The 21,607-nt window shown below is 49.9% G+C and overlaps 1 protein-coding gene across 1 annotated transcript; it reads left to right on the top strand.

Annotated features, from left to right (window-relative positions):
* The first annotated feature begins 524 nt into the window (after window positions 1-524).
* On the top strand, window positions 525-19,100 carry ISYNA1 (inositol-3-phosphate synthase 1). The gene is made up of 11 exons (XM_079960708.1): window positions 525-608; window positions 2,159-2,282; window positions 3,481-3,642; window positions 5,432-5,561; window positions 6,119-6,312; window positions 7,811-7,960; window positions 9,078-9,293; window positions 12,152-12,316; window positions 13,234-13,347; window positions 14,677-14,894; window positions 18,722-19,100. Exons 2-11 carry the CDS (start codon window positions 2,169-2,171, stop codon window positions 18,939-18,941), a joined length of 1,683 nt encoding a protein of 560 aa, XP_079816834.1. The 5' UTR covers window positions 525-608; window positions 2,159-2,168; the 3' UTR covers window positions 18,942-19,100.
* Window positions 19,101-21,607: the final 2,507 nt, after the last annotated feature.

Genomic DNA, 21,607 nt, shown 5'->3' with positions numbered 1-21,607 from the left:
TGGCAGCTGGAACGAGGCAACAATTCCTGCCTTGTGGGGGTCAGACTGGATGACCTTTGGGGACACCTCCAAACTCTACAATCTGGAGATGCTGCCTCCCTCAGTGGAATGATGGCGGTTAGATGATGCAAGGAAATCCCCCCCCCCCCGAGCGGTTCCGGGGTGGGGGGGGCACTTTCATTCATGAAAATGCTCCAGGAAATCTGAAAACCTTGAACGCTACCCCCCCTCAAAAAAAGTAGTAACAATGAGGTCAAGATTTCCTAACGCCCCCCACCCAAAAAAAGGCCACAAGGGAGGAAGGCTAACCCCAGCAATGCAGAAACTTCCTGGAGAAGAATGGGGGGGGGGATCTCCATCTCAATGCCAAGGGGGGGGGTTCAGTGGCAACAGCTCCTCTACCCAAATAGGGGGGCCCCTTGGAGCACGTGGCTGGCGGGGGTGAGGGGGGGCGTCTTGGGCACGGAGTGGATGGAAAATTTTTCCAGAGGGGGCGGAGCCGCGAGTGGGGTGGGGGGAAAAGAGGGATAGGCGGGTCCCGGGAAAGAATTAAGGCGCCGCCGGCAGGAGGCTGAGCGCATTGCGCAGAGCGGAGGAGCTTCGGTCAGGTGCGCCCGGGCGCGGGGCTGGGATATGCGTCACCCCAACACCGCAGCCCTTTGTCCTTGCTGGAGCCCCCCTCCCTTCGAAGATGGCAAGGGTGGTTGGTGGGGGGAAGGTTTGGGCTTGGAAGAGGGGGGTTGGACGCCGGGGACCCCTTTGGCGTCTCCAAGACGCCCGCTTTACCTTTTTCAGGACGCCTGGGTCCTCCTCTCTCTCTCTCTCTCTCTCTCTCTCTCTCTCTCTCTCTCTCCCTTCCTCCCACCTCTGTTCCTCCAGGACGCCTGGGTCCTCTTCCTCTTCCTCTCCACCCCCCTGTCCACCTCTGTTCTTCCAGGACGCCTGGGTCCTCTTCCTCTCTCTTCCCCTCCCTTCCTCATTCCAGGACGCATGGGTCCTCTTCCTCTCTTCCTCTCTTTCTTTCTCTCTCTCTCTCTCTCTCTCTCTCTCCCCCACTCCCACCTCTGTTCCTCCAGGACGCCTGGGTCCTTTCGTCCTCTCTCTCTCCCTCTCCCTCCCTCCCTCCTTCCAGGACACCTGGGTCCTCTTCATCTCCCTCCCTCCCTCCCGCCCTCCACCTCTGTTCCTCCAGGACGCCTGGGTCCTCTTCCTTTTCCTCTCCCCCACCCCTCTCCACCTCCGTTCCTCCAGGACGCCTGGGTCCCCCGTCCCTTCCTCCTTCCCTCCTTCCAAGACGCATGGATCCTCCCTCCAGGATGCCTGGGTCCTCTTTATCTCCCTCCCTCCCTCCACCTCTGTTCCTCCAGGTCGCCTGGGTCCGTCTTCTCTCTCTCCCTCTCCCTCTCCCTCCCCCCACCCCCGGACGCCTGGGTCCCTTTCCCCTCCTGCTTTGGAAAGGGAGGCGCAGCATTCCCCCCCCCGCCCGAGCTTGAGGGGGCCTTCCTCCAGTTTCAAAGACCTCTTCGCCTTTTCTTTTTCTCCTAAATTGTCTAGATCAGATGAAGAAGGGGGGGGGGGGTCGGACACCTGGGTCCCCTCCCCCCAGCGTTGCCACTTAGTTAATAATTGGACAGTGCGGTGTGGTTATTTCTTACAACAATGTAAAAATGCAATGTTTAAATGGGTTAAAACCATTTAGGGTGGTTTGGCCAGTGACCTCAACTGGCAGTCTGGAGTTGGGGGGGGGGAGGGATGTTTCTCGGACACCTGGGTCCGCCCCAGCCCCCTTTCCACTCTGTTTTCCTCCCCATGTTTCCCCAAGATTTATTTTTCCTGTCTTAATGGAGCCACGCCATAACGATTCCCGTTCCTCTTCCTGCCGTGCCTCTGCATGAGTCTCTGTTCAGGCTTCTTCCGCCTTCTGAGTGCTTGGATTGGCTCATTGCCCTTTCACTCCCCCTTTTTCCGGCACAGAGACTCTGCAGGAACGCCTCTGCCCTTTTCCTTCCTCCATCCATCCATCCATCCATCCGGAACAGGAACTCGCACAGAGAGACGCATTCCTCACTCTGTGCTTCCGCAGAAGGCAGAGCAAAGTGTCCCTTAGGGAGATTGAAGCGGCTGCCAGCTATTTAATTCCGCCCTCTTTCTCCCCCAGAACAGACATCATGACATCCCCGTTTGTGGTGGAGAGCCCGGACGTCAAGTACACCCCAGATTTCATTGAGGCCAGATACAGCTACCCCACAGCTCAGGTCTGCCAGGAAAACGGGGTGACCAAGGTATGGTATAAAATGGGGAATGGAGGGGGGGGAACCTAAAGATGGGTGAGTTGAATGAAGGAGTACAGGTGAGGGGGACATCAGACGTGCCTTAAACTGGTCCACACCAATTCGAACTATCTGGCAGTGTACAAAGGTGTACAGTGATACCTCTGGTTAAGTACTTAATTCATTCCGGAGGTCCGTTCTTAACCTGAAACTGTTCTTAACCTGAAGCACCACTTTAGCTAATGGTGCCACGCCGCCGGAGCACGATTTCTGTTCTCATCCTGAAGCAAAGTTCTTAACCCGAGGGACTATTTCTGGGTTAGCGGAGTCTAACCAGAAGCGTCTGTAACCCGAGGTACCACTGTATGTGGCTGGCAGGCATGCAGCTTCCTTCCCAAGTCTTCGTGGGAGTAGAGTGATCCCCTCAGAGCCTTGGGGAAAGGTCAATAAGTTGACAACTCTGGGAAACGGGTGGGGGCCAGAGGGATCTTTGCACCACAGTGCCAGATATACTTAAGATGGCCCTGATGCTGTCCCACCATCTGATCCTCCATCGTCCCCTTCTCCTTGTGTCCTCCATCTTTCCCAACATCAGGGTCTTTTCCAGGGAGTCTTCTCTTCTCCTGAGGTGGCCAAAGTCTTGGAGCCTCAGCTTCAGGATCTGTCCTTCCAGTGAGCACTCAGGGCTGATTTCCTTCAGAATGGAGAGGTTGGATCTTCTTGCAGTCCATGGGACTCTCAAGAGTCTCCTCCAGCACCTGAATTCAAAAGCATCCATTCTTCGGCCATCAGCCTTCTTTATGGTCCAGGATGAATGGAGTTGTAGTCCAAGGATGTTGTAGTGGAGTTGTAGTCTAGGATGCCAGCCAGCCTGCCAGGCCCCCTCCCAAGAGGCTCCATTTCCCCTCCCCTTTTCCACCCCCCTCCTCCAAAAGTCATTGATCTGTGGCAGCTGAGCATGCTCAGTCTGTGTACTTTCCCCCACTGCCTTCCACTGCCTCCCGCAGTTGGGTCAAACTCATGTTGGTAGCTTTGATAATACTGTCCCACCATCTCGTCCTCTGTCGTCCCCTTCTCCTTGTGCCCTCCATCTTTCCCAACATCAGGGTCTTTCCCAGGGAGTCTTCTCTTCTCTTATGAGGTGGCCAAAGTACTGGAGCCTCAGCTTCAGGATCCGTCCTGACGTTCTTCTGCATTGTCACTCCTGCAGGTGAAGCCGTCCTCTACCGATGTCGTTTTCCGCACAGAGAGGCATGTCCCCAAGCTGGGTGTGATGCTCGTCGGCTGGGGCGGGAACAACGGATCCACGGTGACGGCCGCCGTCTTAGCCAATCGGCTGGGCCTTTCCTGGATGACCAAGACGGGACGGAAGGCGAGTGAAACTGGGGGCCGCTATCGGGCTTTATGTGGGAACGAGTTTCTTGGCACAAGGGCTAAAAGCGAGAGCGATGGAAATTTCGTTTCGGGCCAAGTCTGACTAGCATTTTGGTATCTTTCTCTCTATAAGACGCACCAGACCACAAGACGCACCTAGTTTTTGGAGGAGGAAAACAAGAAAAAAAATATTCTGAATCTCAGAAGCCAGAACAGCAAGAGGGATCGCTGCACAGTGAAAGCAGCGATCCCTCTTGCTGTTCTGGCTTCTGGGGTAGCTGCGCAGCCTGCATTCACTCCATAAGGCGCACACACATTTCCCCTTACTTTTTAGGAGGGAAAAAGTGAGTCTTATAGAGCAAAAAATACAGCAGATAAAATCTTTATTTGCCTCAGCCACAGCAAAGGAATCAAATGCAATCAAATACAGATTTAGTTGGCTATACAAAATACATTCTGAGAACTTACTATACAAATGAAAGAGTTGATAACTGCCCTTGACCACAAATATAGCATATGAACGAGCGGAGCTTTCCTTACTAGGCGTTAAACTGGTTGGGGAACCTTTGACTCTCCAGATATTGGTGAACTGCAAATCCCATCAGCTAGGGATGATGGGAGTTGTAGTTCAGCCGTACTGGAGGGCCAAAGTTTCCTCACACCTGATCAAGATAACCTCTGGGAAGATCACAAGTGGAGAGGGAGAGGCAGAGAGTCTCTAAGGTTACCAGATTTTTTTCAATGAATGCAGGGACACTTCAACTTCCTGCTAAAAAGATGGATTTTGTCATGGAACTGATTTGTAAATCCGGGGGTATCTGGTAACCTTACCCCAAGGGTCATAACCTAACCCCCTTCACTGCAATGCCGGAATCTCCACCATTTTTTTATTTTTGGTTCTCTGGCAGCTAACATTCCAAGGTAGACTGCTGCTGAATAGGGAGCTTTACCTGTTACCTAACTAATTTGTAATCTGGGGACCACCTCTCACTTCCATACATCACTACTGGGAAAACCATAGCTTTAACTATACAGACCTTTGTTGGCAAGGTGATGTCTCTGCTTTTTAAGCTGCTGTCTAGGTTTGTCATCGCTTTTCTCCCAAGAAGCAGGCGTCTCTTAATTTCGTGACTGCAGTCACCATCTGCAGTGATCATGGAGCCCAGGAAACTAAAATCTCTCACTGCCTCCATTTCTTCCCCTTCTATTTGCCAGGAGGTGATGGGACCAGTGGCCATTATCTTCGTTTTTTTGATGTTGAGCTTCAGACCATATTTTGCACTCTCCTCTTTCACCCTCATTAAAAGGTTCTTTAATTCCTCCTCACTTTCTGCCATCAAGGTTGTGTCATCTGCATATCTGAGGTTGTTGATATTTCTTCCGGCAATCTTAATTCCGGCTTGGGATTCAGCCAGCTCAGCCTTTCTCATGAGGAATTCTGCATATAAGTTAAATAAGCAGGGAGGCAATATACAGCCTTGTCGTACTCCTTTCCCAATTTTGAACCAGCCAGTTGTTCCATATCCAGTTCTAACTGTAGCTTCTTGTCCCACATAGAGATTTCTCAGGAGACAGATGAGGTGATCAGGCACTCCCATTTCTTTAAGAACTTGCCATAGTTTGCTGTGGTTGACACAGTCAAAGGCTTTTGCATAGTCAATGAAGCAGAAGTAGATGTTTTTCTGGAACTTTGTTGGTACCCTCCCTGAATCGGGAAGGTTGTAGGCTGAAGCTCTGAGCCGAGATCTCGACGTTTCTAATAGGTCTCCTTCCTTTCTCTCTCCTAGCATGCGAATTATTATGGATCTCTCTTGCAAGCTTCCACCGTTTGTCTGGGCAGCGGGCCAACCGGCGACGTCTACATCCCTTTCCGGGATCTTCTTCCAATGGTACACCCCAATGATATCGTCTTTGGAGGTAAGTGCTGGGTTCGAATCTCCCCGGACGTAGCCAGGATTTGGCCGTCGGAAACGGTGTCTGGGCAGAAATTGCTTAAATGTTATTCACAGATAAATTAAAGGTAAAGGGTAAAGGGACCCCTGACCATTAGGTCCAGTCGCAAACGACTCTGGGGTTGCGGCGCTCATCTCGCTTTATTGGCCAAGGGAGCCGGCGTACAGCTTCTGGGTCATGTGGCCAGCATGACTAAGCCGCTTCTGGCGAACCAGAGCAGCGCATGGAAACGCCGTTTACCTTCCCGCCGGAGCGGTACCTATTGATCTACTTGCACTTTGACGTGCTTTCGAACTGCTAGGCTGGCAGGAGCAGGGACCGAGCAGCGGGAGCTCACCCCGTCATTGCGGGGATTCGAACCGCCGACCTTCTGATCGGCAAGTCCTAGGCTCTGTGGTTTAACCCACAGCGCCACCCGTGTCCCATGACCCCTGCCTTAGATAGCTCTAAGGTATTGGGGGTCCAGTATATTCACAGTGTGTCCATTCGTGTGACCGCCTTGCACTTTTTCCTCCCGCTAGGCTGGGACATCTCTTCCCTGAACCTGGCGGACGCCATGCACCGGGCTCAAGTCCTTGACTGGGCACTGCAAGAACAGCTGCGCCCCTACATGGAGAACCTGAAGCCAAGGGCCTCCATTTACATCCCCAAGTTTATCGCGGACAACCAGGAGGAGAGAGCTGACAACGTCCTGACGGGAACCATAGCGCAGCAGGTGGGCACTTGGGACCAGCGGGTGCGTGGCTCCCAGCTTCTGCCATTGCCCCTCGTGACAGATCCAGACCTCCTAGGCTGTTCTGTGCGCAGGATAGCTCTGCAAAGCTCGGGTTTATTACAATGTCCTGGGTTCAATTCCTGCAGCGTCGCCTGGGAGAGAAACGCCGCCAAACCATGTTTGCCAAACTGGGTTAGATGGCCCACGTCAGGGCATTTACATCTATGTCCCAGATACCTCGATATCTGTCTACCTTATCGGTTGCGTCGCATAGATTCGCATTTGTTAGAGCCAGATTTAATGTGTTCCCCTCAAATGTGCTGAGCAATAGATTTTCTAACGGTAAAACCTCTGTTTTATGCGCATGTGACAACAAATCAATAGAATCCCTTTATCATATCTTGTTTAATTGCCCTTTATACATTGTTCCCCAATCAAGGATTCTGAGTTCAATCATTCTGGAAATTGTTGTTAAACCACCTGAATTACATCTAGCTTATCTACTCCAGGACATTGACTCTTATAGAACATTACAGGTTGCCAGATTCCTGATTTCAGTTCTTTCATATAAAAGACTTCATGGAATGCTGCATGACTATTAAAAATCTAGTAAACTCTATGCACCATCTTTATCTTCAAGGCCATAATACGGTACATCTAGAGATTGTAAGTAATGTGAAGGAGATTATGCGTTGAAATAATTTAGTTGATATTTTAGAACGTAAAATGCTATTTTATTTATTGATTTGTTTTACCTTGTGGGCTTATAGCCAAATAAAGTATTATCTATCTATCTAGATGGCCCACGGGGTTTGACTTGGCCTAAAGCAACGTTCTCCGATTTTAAACCAGTTGTTTATTCAGAAGCTTGAAGACTTGTCTTAGTTTCTAAGGGAGGAACTGCAGCTCAGCTGTTCAACATCCCATAATGCTCCTGGGGAAAACTCCCTTGTCAGAAACCCTGGATAGCTGCTGCCAGCCAGTGTATACAATACTGGCCTATGTGGACCTTTGGTCTGTAGGAGGCATTTTTTCCTATATTCCTACTTAAAACGACCCCTTTTATTCAAAACCATGAGAACTGCGATCGTAGGTTTTGTAATAATAATAATAATAATAATAATAATAATTTTATTTATGCCCCGCCCTCCCCGGCCAAAACTGGGCTCAGAGCGGCTAACATCAGATATATAACATCTTACCATAAAATCAAGCAATCCATTAAAATACATCCTAAAATGAAATCAGAATCAAAGTGAAATCTAATCAGATGGCAACCCACAAATTAGGGACGGGGACCTTAAATGCTTAGATTTCTAAAAAAAGGAACGGCCCCATAGGGCACTAATGGATCACTAATGAAATCCCAGCAAGTTGTGGCTGCCAGTCAGTGTGGGTAGCTAGATGGACTTAGCTGGCTCCTCAAGGCATCCCAGGGATTCGTTCGCCATTTTGGGCTGGGAAATGACATTGTAGCATGCTCCTCCCCTTTACTTAGATGGCCCAGATCCGACAAGATATCCGGGACTTCAAGAATTCCAGCGGGGTAGACAAAGTGATTGTGCTCTGGACGGCAAACACGGAGTGCTTTTGCGACGCCCAGCCCGGTGTGAACGACACAGCCGACAACTTGCTCCAAGCCATCGAGGTAAGTTGCCCAAATACCTCCCTTCGCCTTCCTCCTCTTTAATCTGCACCGCCTCTTTTCCTGAGCCTTCTACTTCAATTGCTGGTTGGTTTGTTTTTAAATGGATTGCAGGGTCCTTTTTCTGCGAAGCGAGTTCAAACTTCCCTTGGCTCCCAAACTTCCCTTGGCTCCCGAGCAAGCGAAGGGGCCATGGGAAAGACAAGGGGGTCCATGGGAAACTGAAGTTCTGCAAAGGAGTTGGCAGCCGTTTTTGGGATGGCATTTTTCCAAATTGTGGTTGGGGGGGGGGGACATATCTGTGGCCCTCCAGACCTTGCAGGACCCAGGCTTCCACGGCTGTTGCTATCATCATCTCTGACGGGGGGCTGATGCGAGTGCAAGTCCTGAAACCTCAAAAGGGCCCCAGGCACTCGCCTTCCCTGATCTGAGGATTTTTTCCCTCTTAGGAAAGGGAAGGTCTTTTCTAAAGAGCAGGGGTCGCCAACCTAAGATGCAACCCACGGAGGCCTTCTAACCGGTCCACGAGCTGCCCCCCAACCGAGCTGTCTGCTTGGCGAGTCCCGACGCGCTGCACTAAAATGGCGCAGCGCAGGGACTCTCTTCTGTAGCACTGGAAATTGCGCCTGCGCATGTCTGTGCCGCCAGAAATTGCTTCTGCGCATTCCCAGATGCCGAAAATCGCTTCTGCGCAGGTGCGATTTTCGGCATCTGGGCATGCGCAGACGCGATTTCCATGGAGGATCTCCATGGGACTGATCTGGCCCATGCCTGGTAAGCCTTGCCGACCCAAGCTAAAGAGAAACACTCGCCCGACTCTCATATAACAGGGATGCTTGCAAAAACCCAACTGTGTTGCAGCAGGACAGAACCCAGCAAGTTCCTAGTCCCTGGGTGTATGGTTTTAGGGAATGTTTGGCCCAACATGAGACTCGAACCCACAACCCTTAGATTGAGAGTGAGGGATCTTGCTGGCCGCCGAGAGTTGGGATCTAGAGGCCCTCCCCAGTGAGTTTTTGTGGCTGGGGGGCGTGCCTGGGTGGGAGAGGTGCCCCCCAAGACATCTTCTGCCTTGCCGCCCATCAACCCCCCCTTTTCTCTTGCTTTTTTGGGGGTCCAGTGCGGCCTGGACGTCTCCCCCTCCACCCTCTTTGCCGTCGCCAGCATCTTGGAGGGGTGCAGCTACATCAACGGCTCCCCCCAGAACACCTTTCTGCCGGGGGTCATCCAACTGGCTGTCCAACACCGCGTCTTCATCGTCGGCGATGACTTCAAGTCTGGTCAGACGAAGATGAAGTCGGTCCTGGTGGATTTCCTCATCAGCTCTGGGATTAAGGTAAGCCGTTTAACCCAAAAGGTCCTAAGGAAACTTCCACAACCATTCTCTCTTTTTTTGGGATGCTGTCTTCTTTCCAATAGGGGAAACGTTGCGAGTACCTGGAACTAGCAAAACCGACGGATATAATAAGGAGGAAATCCAAAACCATGGTGTCAGAGCTGCCTCCAGGTCCCAGCTCACAGAGGACCAACGCTAGGCTGTAGTTATGTACAAAAGTCTTTATTGAGATTCAGTTTCCATTTTAAAGCCGCAGCGTGCAGCTCTACGTCTCGACCTTAGACCGGCGAAGTCCCGTCTGAGTCTCCGCCCCTTCCACACCAGTTTAAGACTCTCGCTTTGCTCCACCTCTTCCTAAGTTCCTTTCTCCTCTGGGCCCTCCTGCCCGCTAGGGTTTCATCCTTCCTGGACTCCTCTGACGCTGACCCTGATGATTCTTCCCCCTCCTTCCGGCGGGCTTTAGGACCTGGTTCCCTATCCGGGCTACCTTCTGTGCCGCTCGCCTGTACCTTTGAACTTGGCGCGCGCGCCCAGCCTGCAACTTTCCTCTTGACCGTTCCCTCGCTCTCCGATGGAGGCGTGGCCAACCCTGACTCATCTTCTCTCGCTGGTGGTGCATATGTGGGCTCTGACACCTGGAACTCCTCCCCCCCACTGCGCTCTGGTGGGGAAGCTGTTCCTGATTTCCAACTGCTGCTCTGGGAGTCCCCGCTGGCCCCTTGCTTCTGGGGTGTCCCCCTTGGCTCGCCCCTTGCCCTGCCCATCGGCGCCCCCTTCTGTGAATCTTCCGATTCGCTGGAGAGGCTCATGGAATCTCTCAAACTGCTGTCATATTCTCCTACGCTGCCCTCGGATTGCTCCCCCTCGCTCTCCATCTCCTCTCCTCCCTGCGCTCCCGCTGAGTCCCTGACACATGGTTATGAAGCAATGGGAGTTCTTAAATGATTACCGTATTTTTCGCTCTAGACCACAAGACGCACCTAGTTTTTGGAGGAGGAAAACAAGAAAAAAAAAATATTCTGAATCTCAGAAGCCAGAATAGCAAGAGGGATCGCTGCACAGTGAAGGAAGGAATCCCTCTTGCTGTTCTGGCTTCTGGGATAGCTGTGCAGCCTGCATTCACGCCATAAGACATACACACATTTCCCCTTACTTTTTAGGAGGAAAAAAGTTAGTCTTATAGAGCAAAAAATACGGTATTTACAAAACCAGGGCTCGACTACAAAAACCTGGTTGTGTTTAGAATAATTTTGTGCGTAATAAAAAAACACACACAAAGTGAGACATGAAGGAAATCCAAAGGGAAAATATGAAGAACGAACGGATTATAAAAAATGCGTGAGGCAGACGGTGGAAGTCTTTTAACAAAACAACACTTTTTAAGGTAGATAAGCACAAGATGAAATTATGCAATTGAATATAAATATAGATGGGAAACGGCTATGTATAGTGAATGCTTATCTACTTTTAAAAATTTTCACCTATGATTCTTTTCTTTTACTTCTTTATTTTTTCTTTGTAATTTTTTAATTTTTTTCCGATACCTTTCCTTTCATTTCACTCCTTTATTATGAACAGCATTTTATAGAGGTATAAATAACTGTAAATATGAAAAGAGGCAAAGTATTCTCTATTTTTTCCCCCTTGGTTATATGTATTTTCTTTTTCCTTTGTATTTTTTTTTGTTGTAAATATGTACTATGTTTTCTAATTTGTACTTAATAATAATAATAAATAATAATAATAATAAGGTCCTAAGGAAACGTCGAAACCATCCCTTGCTCCAACTGCTATTGCCTCTGGACCCCCCTATCGCTGGCGTGTCGCCCCCAAAACATTGCCCAGAAGTGACTCTTGATAGGGAGCTCTCCATAGGAGTCTCTGCTGACCCCTAGCTTGACCCCTGGGGCAGCCAAACTGGCTCAGCTGGTTCCAAACCGGACTCTCGAACCAGGAGAAGGTAGCTGTTAGGTATCTGCTTTGCAACAGTCCCACTTTGCTATTTAATCAAGCTGTTTCCTGAGGCCTAGCAACTTTGTCTCATTTTAGTAATATGAATAGTAATAATTTTATCATTTAAATGCCGCCCAGCGGACTGCCGTAATCACTCTGGGCGGATGCCAGCAAAATATTTAAAACGTGATAAAACATCAGTGGTTAAAAAAATTTCCCAAACAGGGCTGCCTTCAGATGTCTCCTAAAAGTCAGGTAGTTGCTTATTTGCTTGACATCTGCCGGGTGGGCGTTCCACAGGGCAGGCGCCACCACCGAGAAGGCCCTCTGCCTGGTTCCCTGCAGGTCTTTCAAGACCGGTGTTATGTGGTCTCGGCGGCCACTCCCAGTCACCAGTCTGGCTGCTGCATTTTGGATTAGTTGTAGTTTCTGGGTCACCTTCAAAGGTAGCCCCACATAGAGCGCATTGCAGTAGTCCAAGCGGGAGATAACTAGAGCATGCACCACTCTGTGAGACAGTCTGTGGGCAGGTAGGGTCTCAGACTGCATACCAAACTGGGAGCCAGTGAAGGTCTCTTAGGACCGGTGCTATACATTCCCAGTCTGAATTAGTTGCCGTTTCCGAGTCGCCTTGAAAGGTTGCCCCACGTAGAGTGCATGGCAGTAGTCCAAGCGGGAGATAACTAGAGCATGGAGCGCTGTGGCGAGACCATGCGCAGGCAGGGAGGGTCTCTGATGGAGCTGTTGGACGCAGAATGGACCTGTGCCTCCACGGACAGCTGTGAGTCCAAAATGACCCCCAGGCTGCGCACCTGGTCCTTCAGGGGCACGGTTACCCCATTTGGGACCAGGGAGTCCCCTATGCCAACCCTCTCATTGCTGCCCCCCTCTCTCTCCGGTTCCAGCCCGTCTCCATCGTCAGCTACAACCACCTTGGCAACAATGATGGGAAGAATCTTTCTGCCCCTGCCCAGTTTCGCTCCAAGGAGATCTCAAAGAGCAACGTCGTGGACGATATGGTACAGTCGAATCCCATCCTCTATGGGCCCGGCGAGAGCCCAGACCATTGTGTGAGTATGGGCAGAGGGTGGTCAACATTTGCCCTGTGCCTTCCTGCACCAGGCTAGGGCAAGGCTTGCCTGGATGCTGCAAGGAAAATAATAATAATAATAATAATAATAATAATAATTATACCCCGCCCATCTGGCTGAGTTTCCCCAGCCTCTCTGGGCGGCTCCCAATCGAGTGTTAAAAACAATACAGCATTAAATAATAAAAACTTCCCTAAACAGGGCTGCCTTCAGGTGTCTTTTAAAGATAGGATAGCTGCTTATTTCCTTCACATCTGGCGGGAGGGCGTTCCACAGGGTGGGCGCCACTACCGAGAAGGCCCTCCGTCTGGTTCCCTGTAACTTCACTTCTCGCAATGAGGGAACTGCCAGAAGGCCCTCGGTGCTGGATCTCAGTGTCCCGGCTGGACGATGGGTGTGGAGACGCTCCTTCAGGTATACAGGACCGAGACCGTTTAGGGCTTTCAAGGTCAGCACCAACACTTTGAATTGTGCTCAGAAACGTACTGGGAGCCAATGCAGATCTCTCAGGACCGGTGTTATGTGGTCCTGGCAGCCGCTCCCAGTCACCAGTCTGGCAGCCGCATTCTGGATTAGTTGTAGTTTCCGGGTCACCTTCAAAGGTAGCCCCACGTAGAGCGCATGGCAGTAGTCCAAGCGGGAGATAAAACCAGAGCATGCACCACTCTGGCGAGACAGTCCGCGGGCAGGTAGGGTCTCATCCTGCATACCAGAAGGAGCTGGTAGACAGCTGCCCTGGACACAGAATTAACTTTTGCCTCCATGGACAGCTGTGAGTCCAAAATGACCCCCAGGCTGCGCACCTGGTCCTTCAGGGGCACAGTTACCCCATTCAGGACCAGGATTGTTGTCTCTGTTTCCTCACCAGCGCCTATTTCCCTCCTCTCCCCGGACAGGTGGTGATCAAATATGTCCCCTACGTTGGCGACAGCAAGCGGGCTCTGGATGAATATACCTCTGAGATTGCAATGGGCGGCACGAGCACCATAGTCATTCACAACGTCTGCGAGGTGCGTGAGGAATGGCGCTGGGAGCGGATGAGGAAGTGGGGAGTGTTGTTCCCTACTCCAAGTCCCCATTTGGACGAAGAGAGCTAGAAAATGAGCGGCTAAGGTTCACAGGCTATGAAGGACTTGCTCGCAAATTTTCTTGACAGTTGCACGAATCACCGTATTCTTCGCTCTATAAGACGCACCAGACCACAAGACGCACCTAGTTTTTGGAGGAGGAAAACAAGAAAAAAAAACATTCTGAATCTCAGAAGCCAGAACAGCAAGAGGGATTGCTGCGCAGCGAAAGCAGCGATCCCTCTTGCTGTTCTGGCTTCTGGGATAGCTGCGCAGCCTGCATTCGCTCCATAAGACGCACACACATTTCCCTTTACTTTTTAGGAGGGAAAAAGTGAGTCTTGTAGAGCAAAAAATACGGTATTATATCTAGGAAGCGGAAGGGGCAAGCAAAATAGCAGGGAGGATTGGTATATATATAGAGGTGTGGGATATAGTATTGATGATAACATGTGCAGTTAAGGCAGCCTTTCTCAACCTGTGGGTGCCCAGATGTTGGACTACAACTCCCATCCTCCCTGAGCTACGGCCTTGGTAGCTAGGGGTGATGGGAGTTGTAGTTCAACAACATCTGGGGACCCACAGGCTGAGAAAGGCTGCGTTAAGGCAAGGCGGGAAATACACAGGGTAAATGATTTGGAGGAGATGTGGGAGGTGTTTGTGGAATTTGTACTGTTAAAACGGAAAGGGGTCAAACCATTGCAAGAGGTGTTGAAATTTTGGGAGGTTGGATAGTTACAATGGAATGGTATTTATTTATGATTATTACTTTGTCAAAATAGGGACCCGGGTGGCGCTGTGGGTTAAACCACAGAGCCTAGGGCTTGCTGATCAGAAGGTCGGCGGTTCGAATCCCTACGACGGGGTGAGCTCCCAGCTCCTGCCAACCTAGCAGTTCGAAAGCACCTCAAAGTGCAAGTAGATAAATAGGTACCACTTCAGTGGGAAGGTAAATGGCATTTCCATGCGCTGCTCTGGTTTGCCAGAAGTGGCTTAGTCCTGCTGGCCACATGACCCGGAAGCTGTACGCCAGCTCCCTCAGCCAATAAAGCGAGATGAGCGCCGCAACCCCAGAGTCGGTCAGGACTGGACCTAATGGTCAGGGGTCCCTTTACCTTTACCTTATTTTGTCAAAGTAATAAAATATTGGGGGGAGGGGAGAGATAATGAGTGGCTATTTTCAAGCTGGGGAGACAGGTGCGAATTGTCACGTCCGAGGGGGACGGTTTGGAACAACATGGCAAATTCTTCCTGCTGCTCCCATCTCTGTAGGATTCCTTACTGGCCAGCCCTATAATCTTGGATTTGGTGATCCTGGCTGAGCTCTGCGAACGGATCCGAGTGACCGTCGAGGGCGACTCGGAGCCTGAGCCGCTTCACAGCATCTTGTCTCTCCTGGGTTTCCTCTGCAAGGCTCCCCTCGTTCCCGAAGGAGCGCCGGTGGTCAACGCTTTCTTTCGCCAAAGGGCTGCCATCGAGAACCTGTTCAGGTAATCGCAGGAAACTGGGTTTTAGCCAGCCTTGGTCCTCCTGAGGAGACCCACCGAACTGAGCAGGTGTAACTAACTTGGATCCGTTCGTTGTCAGGGGGTTTGCTCTGAGAGGGACACGGTTTGGTCTAGTGTATCAGGACGTGGCTTTAAGTAACCATAGCAAGCTAGCTATCTTCCTATATACATATAAACGTAAGCGTGTCATCACGCTGCAGTCTGCGTGGCTGCCAATGGAAGTGTGTGCATTTGTGCACATAAACACACACACACACACACACACATATACTGTGGACCATGGTTTGTATTTGCCCCCTCCCAAAAACGTTTTGTTGTGTTTCAAAGCACACACACGCAATTTGCCATTTTGAGATCCTTTTCCAGCTTTAAACATATTGTTACTGACCATTCCTTTGAGTCCTCCACTGTGAAGCCTTTTATATATATAATAAACTAATTTTTATCATTTTTAAAGCTTGGAAAACGAATATACAGGGCCACCCAGGCCTAAGAGTTAGCATCACTGAGGCAGTGCTGACAGAATAGCCCATACTGCCCATAGATAGACCAGAGGCTTGGTTTCAGTTTCACAAAGGCCTCATAATTCCTTTCCCCTCCTTCCAAACACATCTTCCGGGGGCTTAGCCCCCAAACCCGTTGGGTGTGTCTGAGGCTATTCCAGGTTATTCCAGGTGCAAACCAGCCCCAAATCTGGACCTTTCAAATAAATAAACCTCCCAAATATTATATCTATATGTCACCCATTTGACAGGGTTTCCCCAAGCCACTCTGAGCGGCTGCCGACAAAATAACTGAAAACACAACAGAAAACACAACTGTTAAAAAAACTTCCCTGAAAAGGTCTGCCCGTTTTGGCGATGCTCTGGTAACCATGGAAACCTCCTCCCTGTATCTTTTAACTCTCTCTCTCTTTTTTATAATATTTATTAAATTTTAGTTTAACAATAAAATACATAGATAATAACGCAATCTTTTCCAATATCCACATTTCATATCCATCTTTGGACTTCCTCACAACTCTTGTTCCTGCTTTCTAAATTCATAAATTTTACCAGCAAATTATTAACTTGGTTTAATTCATATAATATAATTTTCCAATATTAATATCTCAAATTTTGGGATTTAACCTACTCTTATTGAAACTTAATCATAAAATGTTACTTATCCAAAATTTATCTTTTCGTCTTCCAATTAAATTTAAATTTATATTCTTTATAACTAGTTTGTTGAAGCCAGGTTTTTGCTAATCTTACATCTTTCTTAACATTCATACAATTTACAATATTTTTGTAGATAGTCTTTAAATTTCTTCCAGTCTTCCTCCACCAGTTCTTCTCCCAGGTCTCGGATTCTCCTGTATCTTTTAACTCTCACCCCCCTCCAAAGGGATGAGTTGCACCAGTAACCATGGCAACCCTGGGCCTAGCGAAACCCTCATTGATTGGGGTCTCCATGGTAACCCTGTGTGTTTCTCCCCGTGGGGTGGGGTCTCTACAATTCGCCCTCCCTTTTCGAGACAGACTGATGCCAACCACAGCAAAATAGGGTTTTAGCCTGACACTAGGGAAATGCTGCCAGTCAGGGTAAGGCAATACTGAACTGTATTGCTCACTGGTCTGTGGTGTCCCAATTTGTTGTTGGTTAGTTGTGTCCAACTCTTCATGACCCCCTGGACCAGAGCACACCAGGCACCCCTGTCTTCCACTGCCTCCCGCAATTTGGTCAAACTCATCTTAGCAGCTTCGAGAACACTGTCCCACCATCTCGTCCTCTGTCGTCCCCTTCTCCTTGTGCCCTCCATCTTTCCCAGCATCAGGGTCTTTTCTCTTCTCCTGAGGTGGCCAAAGTCTTGGAGCCTCAGCTTCAGGATCTGTCCTTCCAGTGAGCACTCAGGGCGGATTTCCTTCAGAATAGAGAGGTTTGGTCTTCTTGCAGTCCATGGGACTCTCAAGAGTCTCCTCCAGCACCAGAATTCAAAAGCATCCATTCTCCGGCGATCAGCCTTCTTTATGGTCCAGCTCTCACTTCCCTTCTCCTTGCGCCCTCCATCTTTCCCAACATCAGGGTCTTTTCCAGGGAGTCTTCTCTTCTGATGAGATGGCCAAAGTATTGGAGTCTCAGCTTCAGGATCTGTCCTTCCAGTGAGCACTCAGGGCTGCTTTCCTTCAGAATGGAGAGGTTTGATCTTCTCGCAGTCCATGGGACTCTCAAGAGTCTCCTCCAGCACCAGAATTCAAAAGCATCCATTCTTTGGCGATCAGCCTTCTTTATGGTCCAGCTCTCACTTCCATACATCACTACTGGGAAAACCATAGCTTTAACTATACGGACCTTTGTTGGCAAGGTGATGTCTCTGCTTTTTAAGATGCTGTCTAGGTTTGTCATCGCTTTTCTCCCAAGAAGCAGGCGTCTTTTAATTTCGTGGCTGCTGTCACCATCTGCAGTGATCATGGAGCCCAAGAAAGTAAAATCTCTCACTGCCTCCATTTCTTCCCCTTCTATTTGCCAGGAGGTGATGGGCCCAGTGGCCATTAATTTCGTTTCTTTTTCGTCCAATTTAAACAAGTGCTTCAATCAAAACCAAGAGGACTGGAATCTTAGCTTATTTTAAAGGCTTTGAGTGTAGAAGGTTCCAGGCTCCCTGAAGAGCCACTGCTACCAGTCCGTGCTGGCAATATTCAGGGTCAGCTCACTAGAAAGGCAGCCCCCTGTGTTCCTTATCCGAATCAACCATGAGAACTAGAAACTCATCTTGTTTTTAGGAATACAGTGGTACCTTGGTTCTCAAACGCCTTGGTGCTCAAACAACTTGGAACCCAAACACTGCAAACCCTAAAGTTAAGTGTTCTGGTTTGCGAACTTTTTTTGGAAGCCGAACGTGCTCCGTTTTGAGTGTTACACTTCCGATTTGAGTGCTATGGTGAGGTCTGTCTGTTTTTGCTATTTATTTTGCGTTTTTGTGGCTCTTTTTTGTTTGGTTTTGGGACTGCGCGGAACTGTTCAGCTACCGATTGATTGTGTGACTGCAGTACATTGTATTTTGAATTCATTTTATGGACCAGTGGTCTCGTTAGATAGTAAAATTCATGTTAAATGGCAGTTTTAGGGGGCTGTTTTTAAAGGTCTGGAATGGATTAATCTGTTTTATTATTATTATTATTATTATTATTATTATTATTATTATTATACAGTGGTACCTCGGGTTAAGTACTTAATTCGTTCTGGAGGTCCGTTCTTAACCTTAAACTGTTCTTAACCTGAAGCACCACTTTAGCTAATGGGGCCTCCTGCTGCTGTCGTACCTCCGAAGCACGATTTCTGTTCTTATCCTGAAGCAAAGTTCTTAACCTGAAGCACTATTTCTGGATTAGCGGAGTCTGTAACCTGAAGCGTATGTAACCTGAAGCGTATGTAACCCGAGCTACCACTGTAGTAATAATAATAATAATAATAATAATAAATAATAATAATAATAATAATAATAATTTATTTATATCCCGTCCTCCCCAGCCAAAGCCGGGCTAACAACAATAAAAGCAGCACAGCATTCTAAAATCAATTCATTCTAAAATAAATTCAAAATCAAATTAATGGCAACCATTGGGCTAGAGTTCTATGAGGATTTTGCATTGCTTTCTGTGGGAAAGCACGCCTTGTTTTTGGAACGGACTTCTGGAACGGGTTAAGTTTGAGAACCAAGGTACCACTGTAAGTGAGTTCAGGATTAGGGGGATACATCTTTCATTTATCTCTCCTTGCACGGAAGATGCTCCAAGTTCGTAACTCTGCTTTTTCTCGCCCTGCAGAGCCTGCGTGGGCCTCCCCCCACAGAACCACATGCAGTTGGAGCACAAGACACGGAGGACGTGGTCCTGCGCCAAGCAGGCCCCTCCGACGCCTGAACCCCCAGCGGCTTGGCCGGCCGCCCCCAAGAAGGCCGCCCCCCACCTGAACGGATTTGTGCGGTCGGCAGAGAGCAACGGGCACCAACCTCCCGCCAACCACCTCCTTGGTTGGCAAAACTAGGCTGGCACACCGAATCGTGGCCAGGCCACATGGCTTGGTTAGTTTTTTTGTGGGGAGGGGGAGTGGGAACGATTCTTTGTTTTCCAATGAAAATTATGAAGCTGCGGGTGTTTCGGGATGTCTGTTTTTTAGTTCGAAACAATAAACACTTAGCTAAGAGTCGTTCTGGTAGTTTTTGTGTGAAGGGTTTGCTGGAATAATAATAATTATATAAGGGTAAAGGGGACCCCTGACCATTAGGTCCAGTCGTGGCCGACTCTGCGGTTGCGGCGCTTATCTCGCTTTATTGGCCGAGGGAGCCGGCGTACAGCTTCCGGGTCATGTGGCCAGCAGGACTAAGCCGCTTCTGGCGAACCAGAGCAGCGCATGGAAACACCGTTTACCATCCCGCCAGAGCGGCACCTATTTATCTACTTGCACTTCGACTTGCTTTCGAACTGCTAGGTTGGCAGGAGCTGGGACCGAGCAACGGGAGCTCACCCCGTCATTGCAGGGATTCGAACCGCCGACCTTCTGATTGGCAAGTCCTAGGCTCTGTGGTTTAACCCACAGAGCCACCTGCATCCCTGTATTTTTATAGAAAAGGGCAAATTTAGGAGTGTCGGTGGTGGGGCTAGGGGGTGGTGCCACAGAGGCTGGAATTTGGGGGGGCAGAAAGCGATCGGTGAGGGAAGTGGTAGAGGCATACCTGAGGCTAAGGAGGCAGCAGGCAACATCCCAAGAGTGATTTAAAAGGTAAAGGGGACCCCTGACCATTAGGTCCAGCCGTGGCCGACTCTGGGGTTGCGGCGCTCATCTCGCTTTATTGGCCGAGGGAGCCGGTGCACAGTGCCACCCTCTTTAATTCCCCAACACCCCCCTTGCCAAACTGGCAGTGTTTGAAACGAATAAAGAGGAATTGCACTGTTCGTGGGTCAGAGTCCCTGCTTGGCATGTAGAAGGCTGCAGGGTCCGTTCCTGTGTGAGGCTGATAATGCGGAATGTATGAGTGCTTTGTTTGCATTCATGAGGACTGCAGCCGTAGCTTATTTTTTAAGCAGAGGGCAATAGTTTAGCAACAGAGGCTGAAGTTCTGCGGCTCAGCAGTCAGAGCAGCTGCTTGGCTTGCAGAAGGTCTGTGCTGGTCCCGGGGGGGGGGGTTACCGTGAGGCGTGGTCAGAGTCCAGTCCTGGGTCGAGGGTCTGGAGACTGTCCACCAAGGGCGAAGCGGGGTACAAGGCAAGGAGTCGGGTGAGGTCAGGAACTCTGGAAGAGCTGGCAGGAACAGGTTTCCAGCGACGTTGCTCCCACAACCTGGGACTGGGCTGGCTGGCCTTTATTTTCTCTGAGGCATAGGGCGGCCCCGATCCTCTGGTGACTCGCCTCTCCTGGCCTGGAGGTGAGCCCTCCTCCTGCGGGAACCTAGTTCCCTCCGCCTCTTTGCCCTGAGCCTCTGCAGCTCAGGAGAGGCTGGAGGGTTAGCGGACCCAGAGGCAACCTCCTCTTCCCCTGACGGGGCTGAGAGTGGAGCACCTGCAGGCAATGGGTCCTCGATCACCTCCGGAGCCAGAGTGGATTCACCTGGTTCCTGCTCCTGAGGATCCGGCACAGGTGAGGGCCCTTCAGAATCAAGGCCTTGCCCCAGCTCAGTTGGCCCTGGAGGCGGGGACTCCTGTGCAGGCTGGGATTTCTCTGGTTCAGCCTCTGAATCGGATTCCCAGGCCATCACATCAAGACTGCTTCGGGGAGGTGGGAAGCTTCCCATGGAAGAATGGCTGCTTTGCTCATTAGGCCTGGCACTCGGCCAAGTCTGTGCAGATCGCATTTTTTTTGCTAAAGGAGAGCTAACTCTAGTGTGATTTACGGCCGACTGGCAGTCAGCGCAGGTGGACTGGGTGCAAGGCAGCTTCCAGAGTTTAAATCTGCATTTCACGCGGGATCATGAGGACTAGTGCCTTGGTATGTCTTTACAGTAGGGGTCATAGCTGAGCAGTGCGTCACATGCCCTGCCTGCGCAAGGCCCTAGCTTGCTGGCAGTCGCCATGGAACTTTAAAGTTGGGACTCCGAGGGTCATCCAGTCTAACCCTTTGCAATGCAGAAATTTGCAGCTCCCTCACGAATAAGACTGAACTACCGCTCCGTAAGACGCACCTAGTTTTTAGAGAAGGAAAACAAGAAAACAAATGTTCTGAATGAAACAGAGGATGTATGATTTTTGTGGCTCATGCTGTGGCCACAGACATGTGATTTGACGGTGAGTTTGGGGTAGCCCAATGCAAAAATCCTGAGGATCCATGTGGATCCGTGCTTTGTAACCGTGTTTTTGCGCCCTTGCAGCCCCACGCAACAGTGGGTGCGTGGTTTTTTTGGTGCAGGCTGTAGCCATGGACGTGCCATGTGATCTGATGGTGAATTTGGGATGACCCAATGCAAAAATCCTGAGGATCCATGGGCTTTTACCTCCTCCTCCCAGGCAGCCTCCTTTATCGCTAGTGTCCCTTATCTCCCTCCCGATCGCTTGCCGATCAGCTGCTTTCTTTCAACACTCCCTTCCCTCTTGTTTGCCTTAGTGTCTTTTCCTTAGCTGGAGCAGTTTTTTGCTCCTCCTTTTCTTCTAACTTCTCTCCTCATTGCTTTAGTCTTCCTGTCTCCTCTCCTTGCAAGTTCGCTGTCTTTACCTCCCCGC

This window comes from Podarcis cretensis (genome assembly GCF_951804945.1).
Source record: "Podarcis cretensis genome assembly, chromosome: 18".
Classification (NCBI taxonomy): domain Eukaryota; kingdom Metazoa; phylum Chordata; class Lepidosauria; order Squamata; family Lacertidae; genus Podarcis; species Podarcis cretensis.
The sequence above is the reverse complement of the archived record's forward strand: the minus strand, read 5'-3'. Positions and strand labels throughout refer to the sequence as shown.

Excerpts from the sequence above, each read along its gene's own strand:
- ISYNA1 (XM_079960708.1), top strand. The coding sequence starts at position 2,169 with ATGACATCCCCGTTTGTGGTGGAGAGCCCGGACGTCAAGTACACCCCA. Across the intron at positions 5,562-6,118 it reads CAATGATATCGTCTTTGGAG|GCTGGGACATCTCTTCCCTG; the intron begins GTAAGTGCTGGG and ends TCCTCCCGCTAG. Across the intron at positions 9,294-12,151 it reads TCATCAGCTCTGGGATTAAG|CCCGTCTCCATCGTCAGCTA; the intron begins GTAAGCCGTTTA and ends CTCCGGTTCCAG.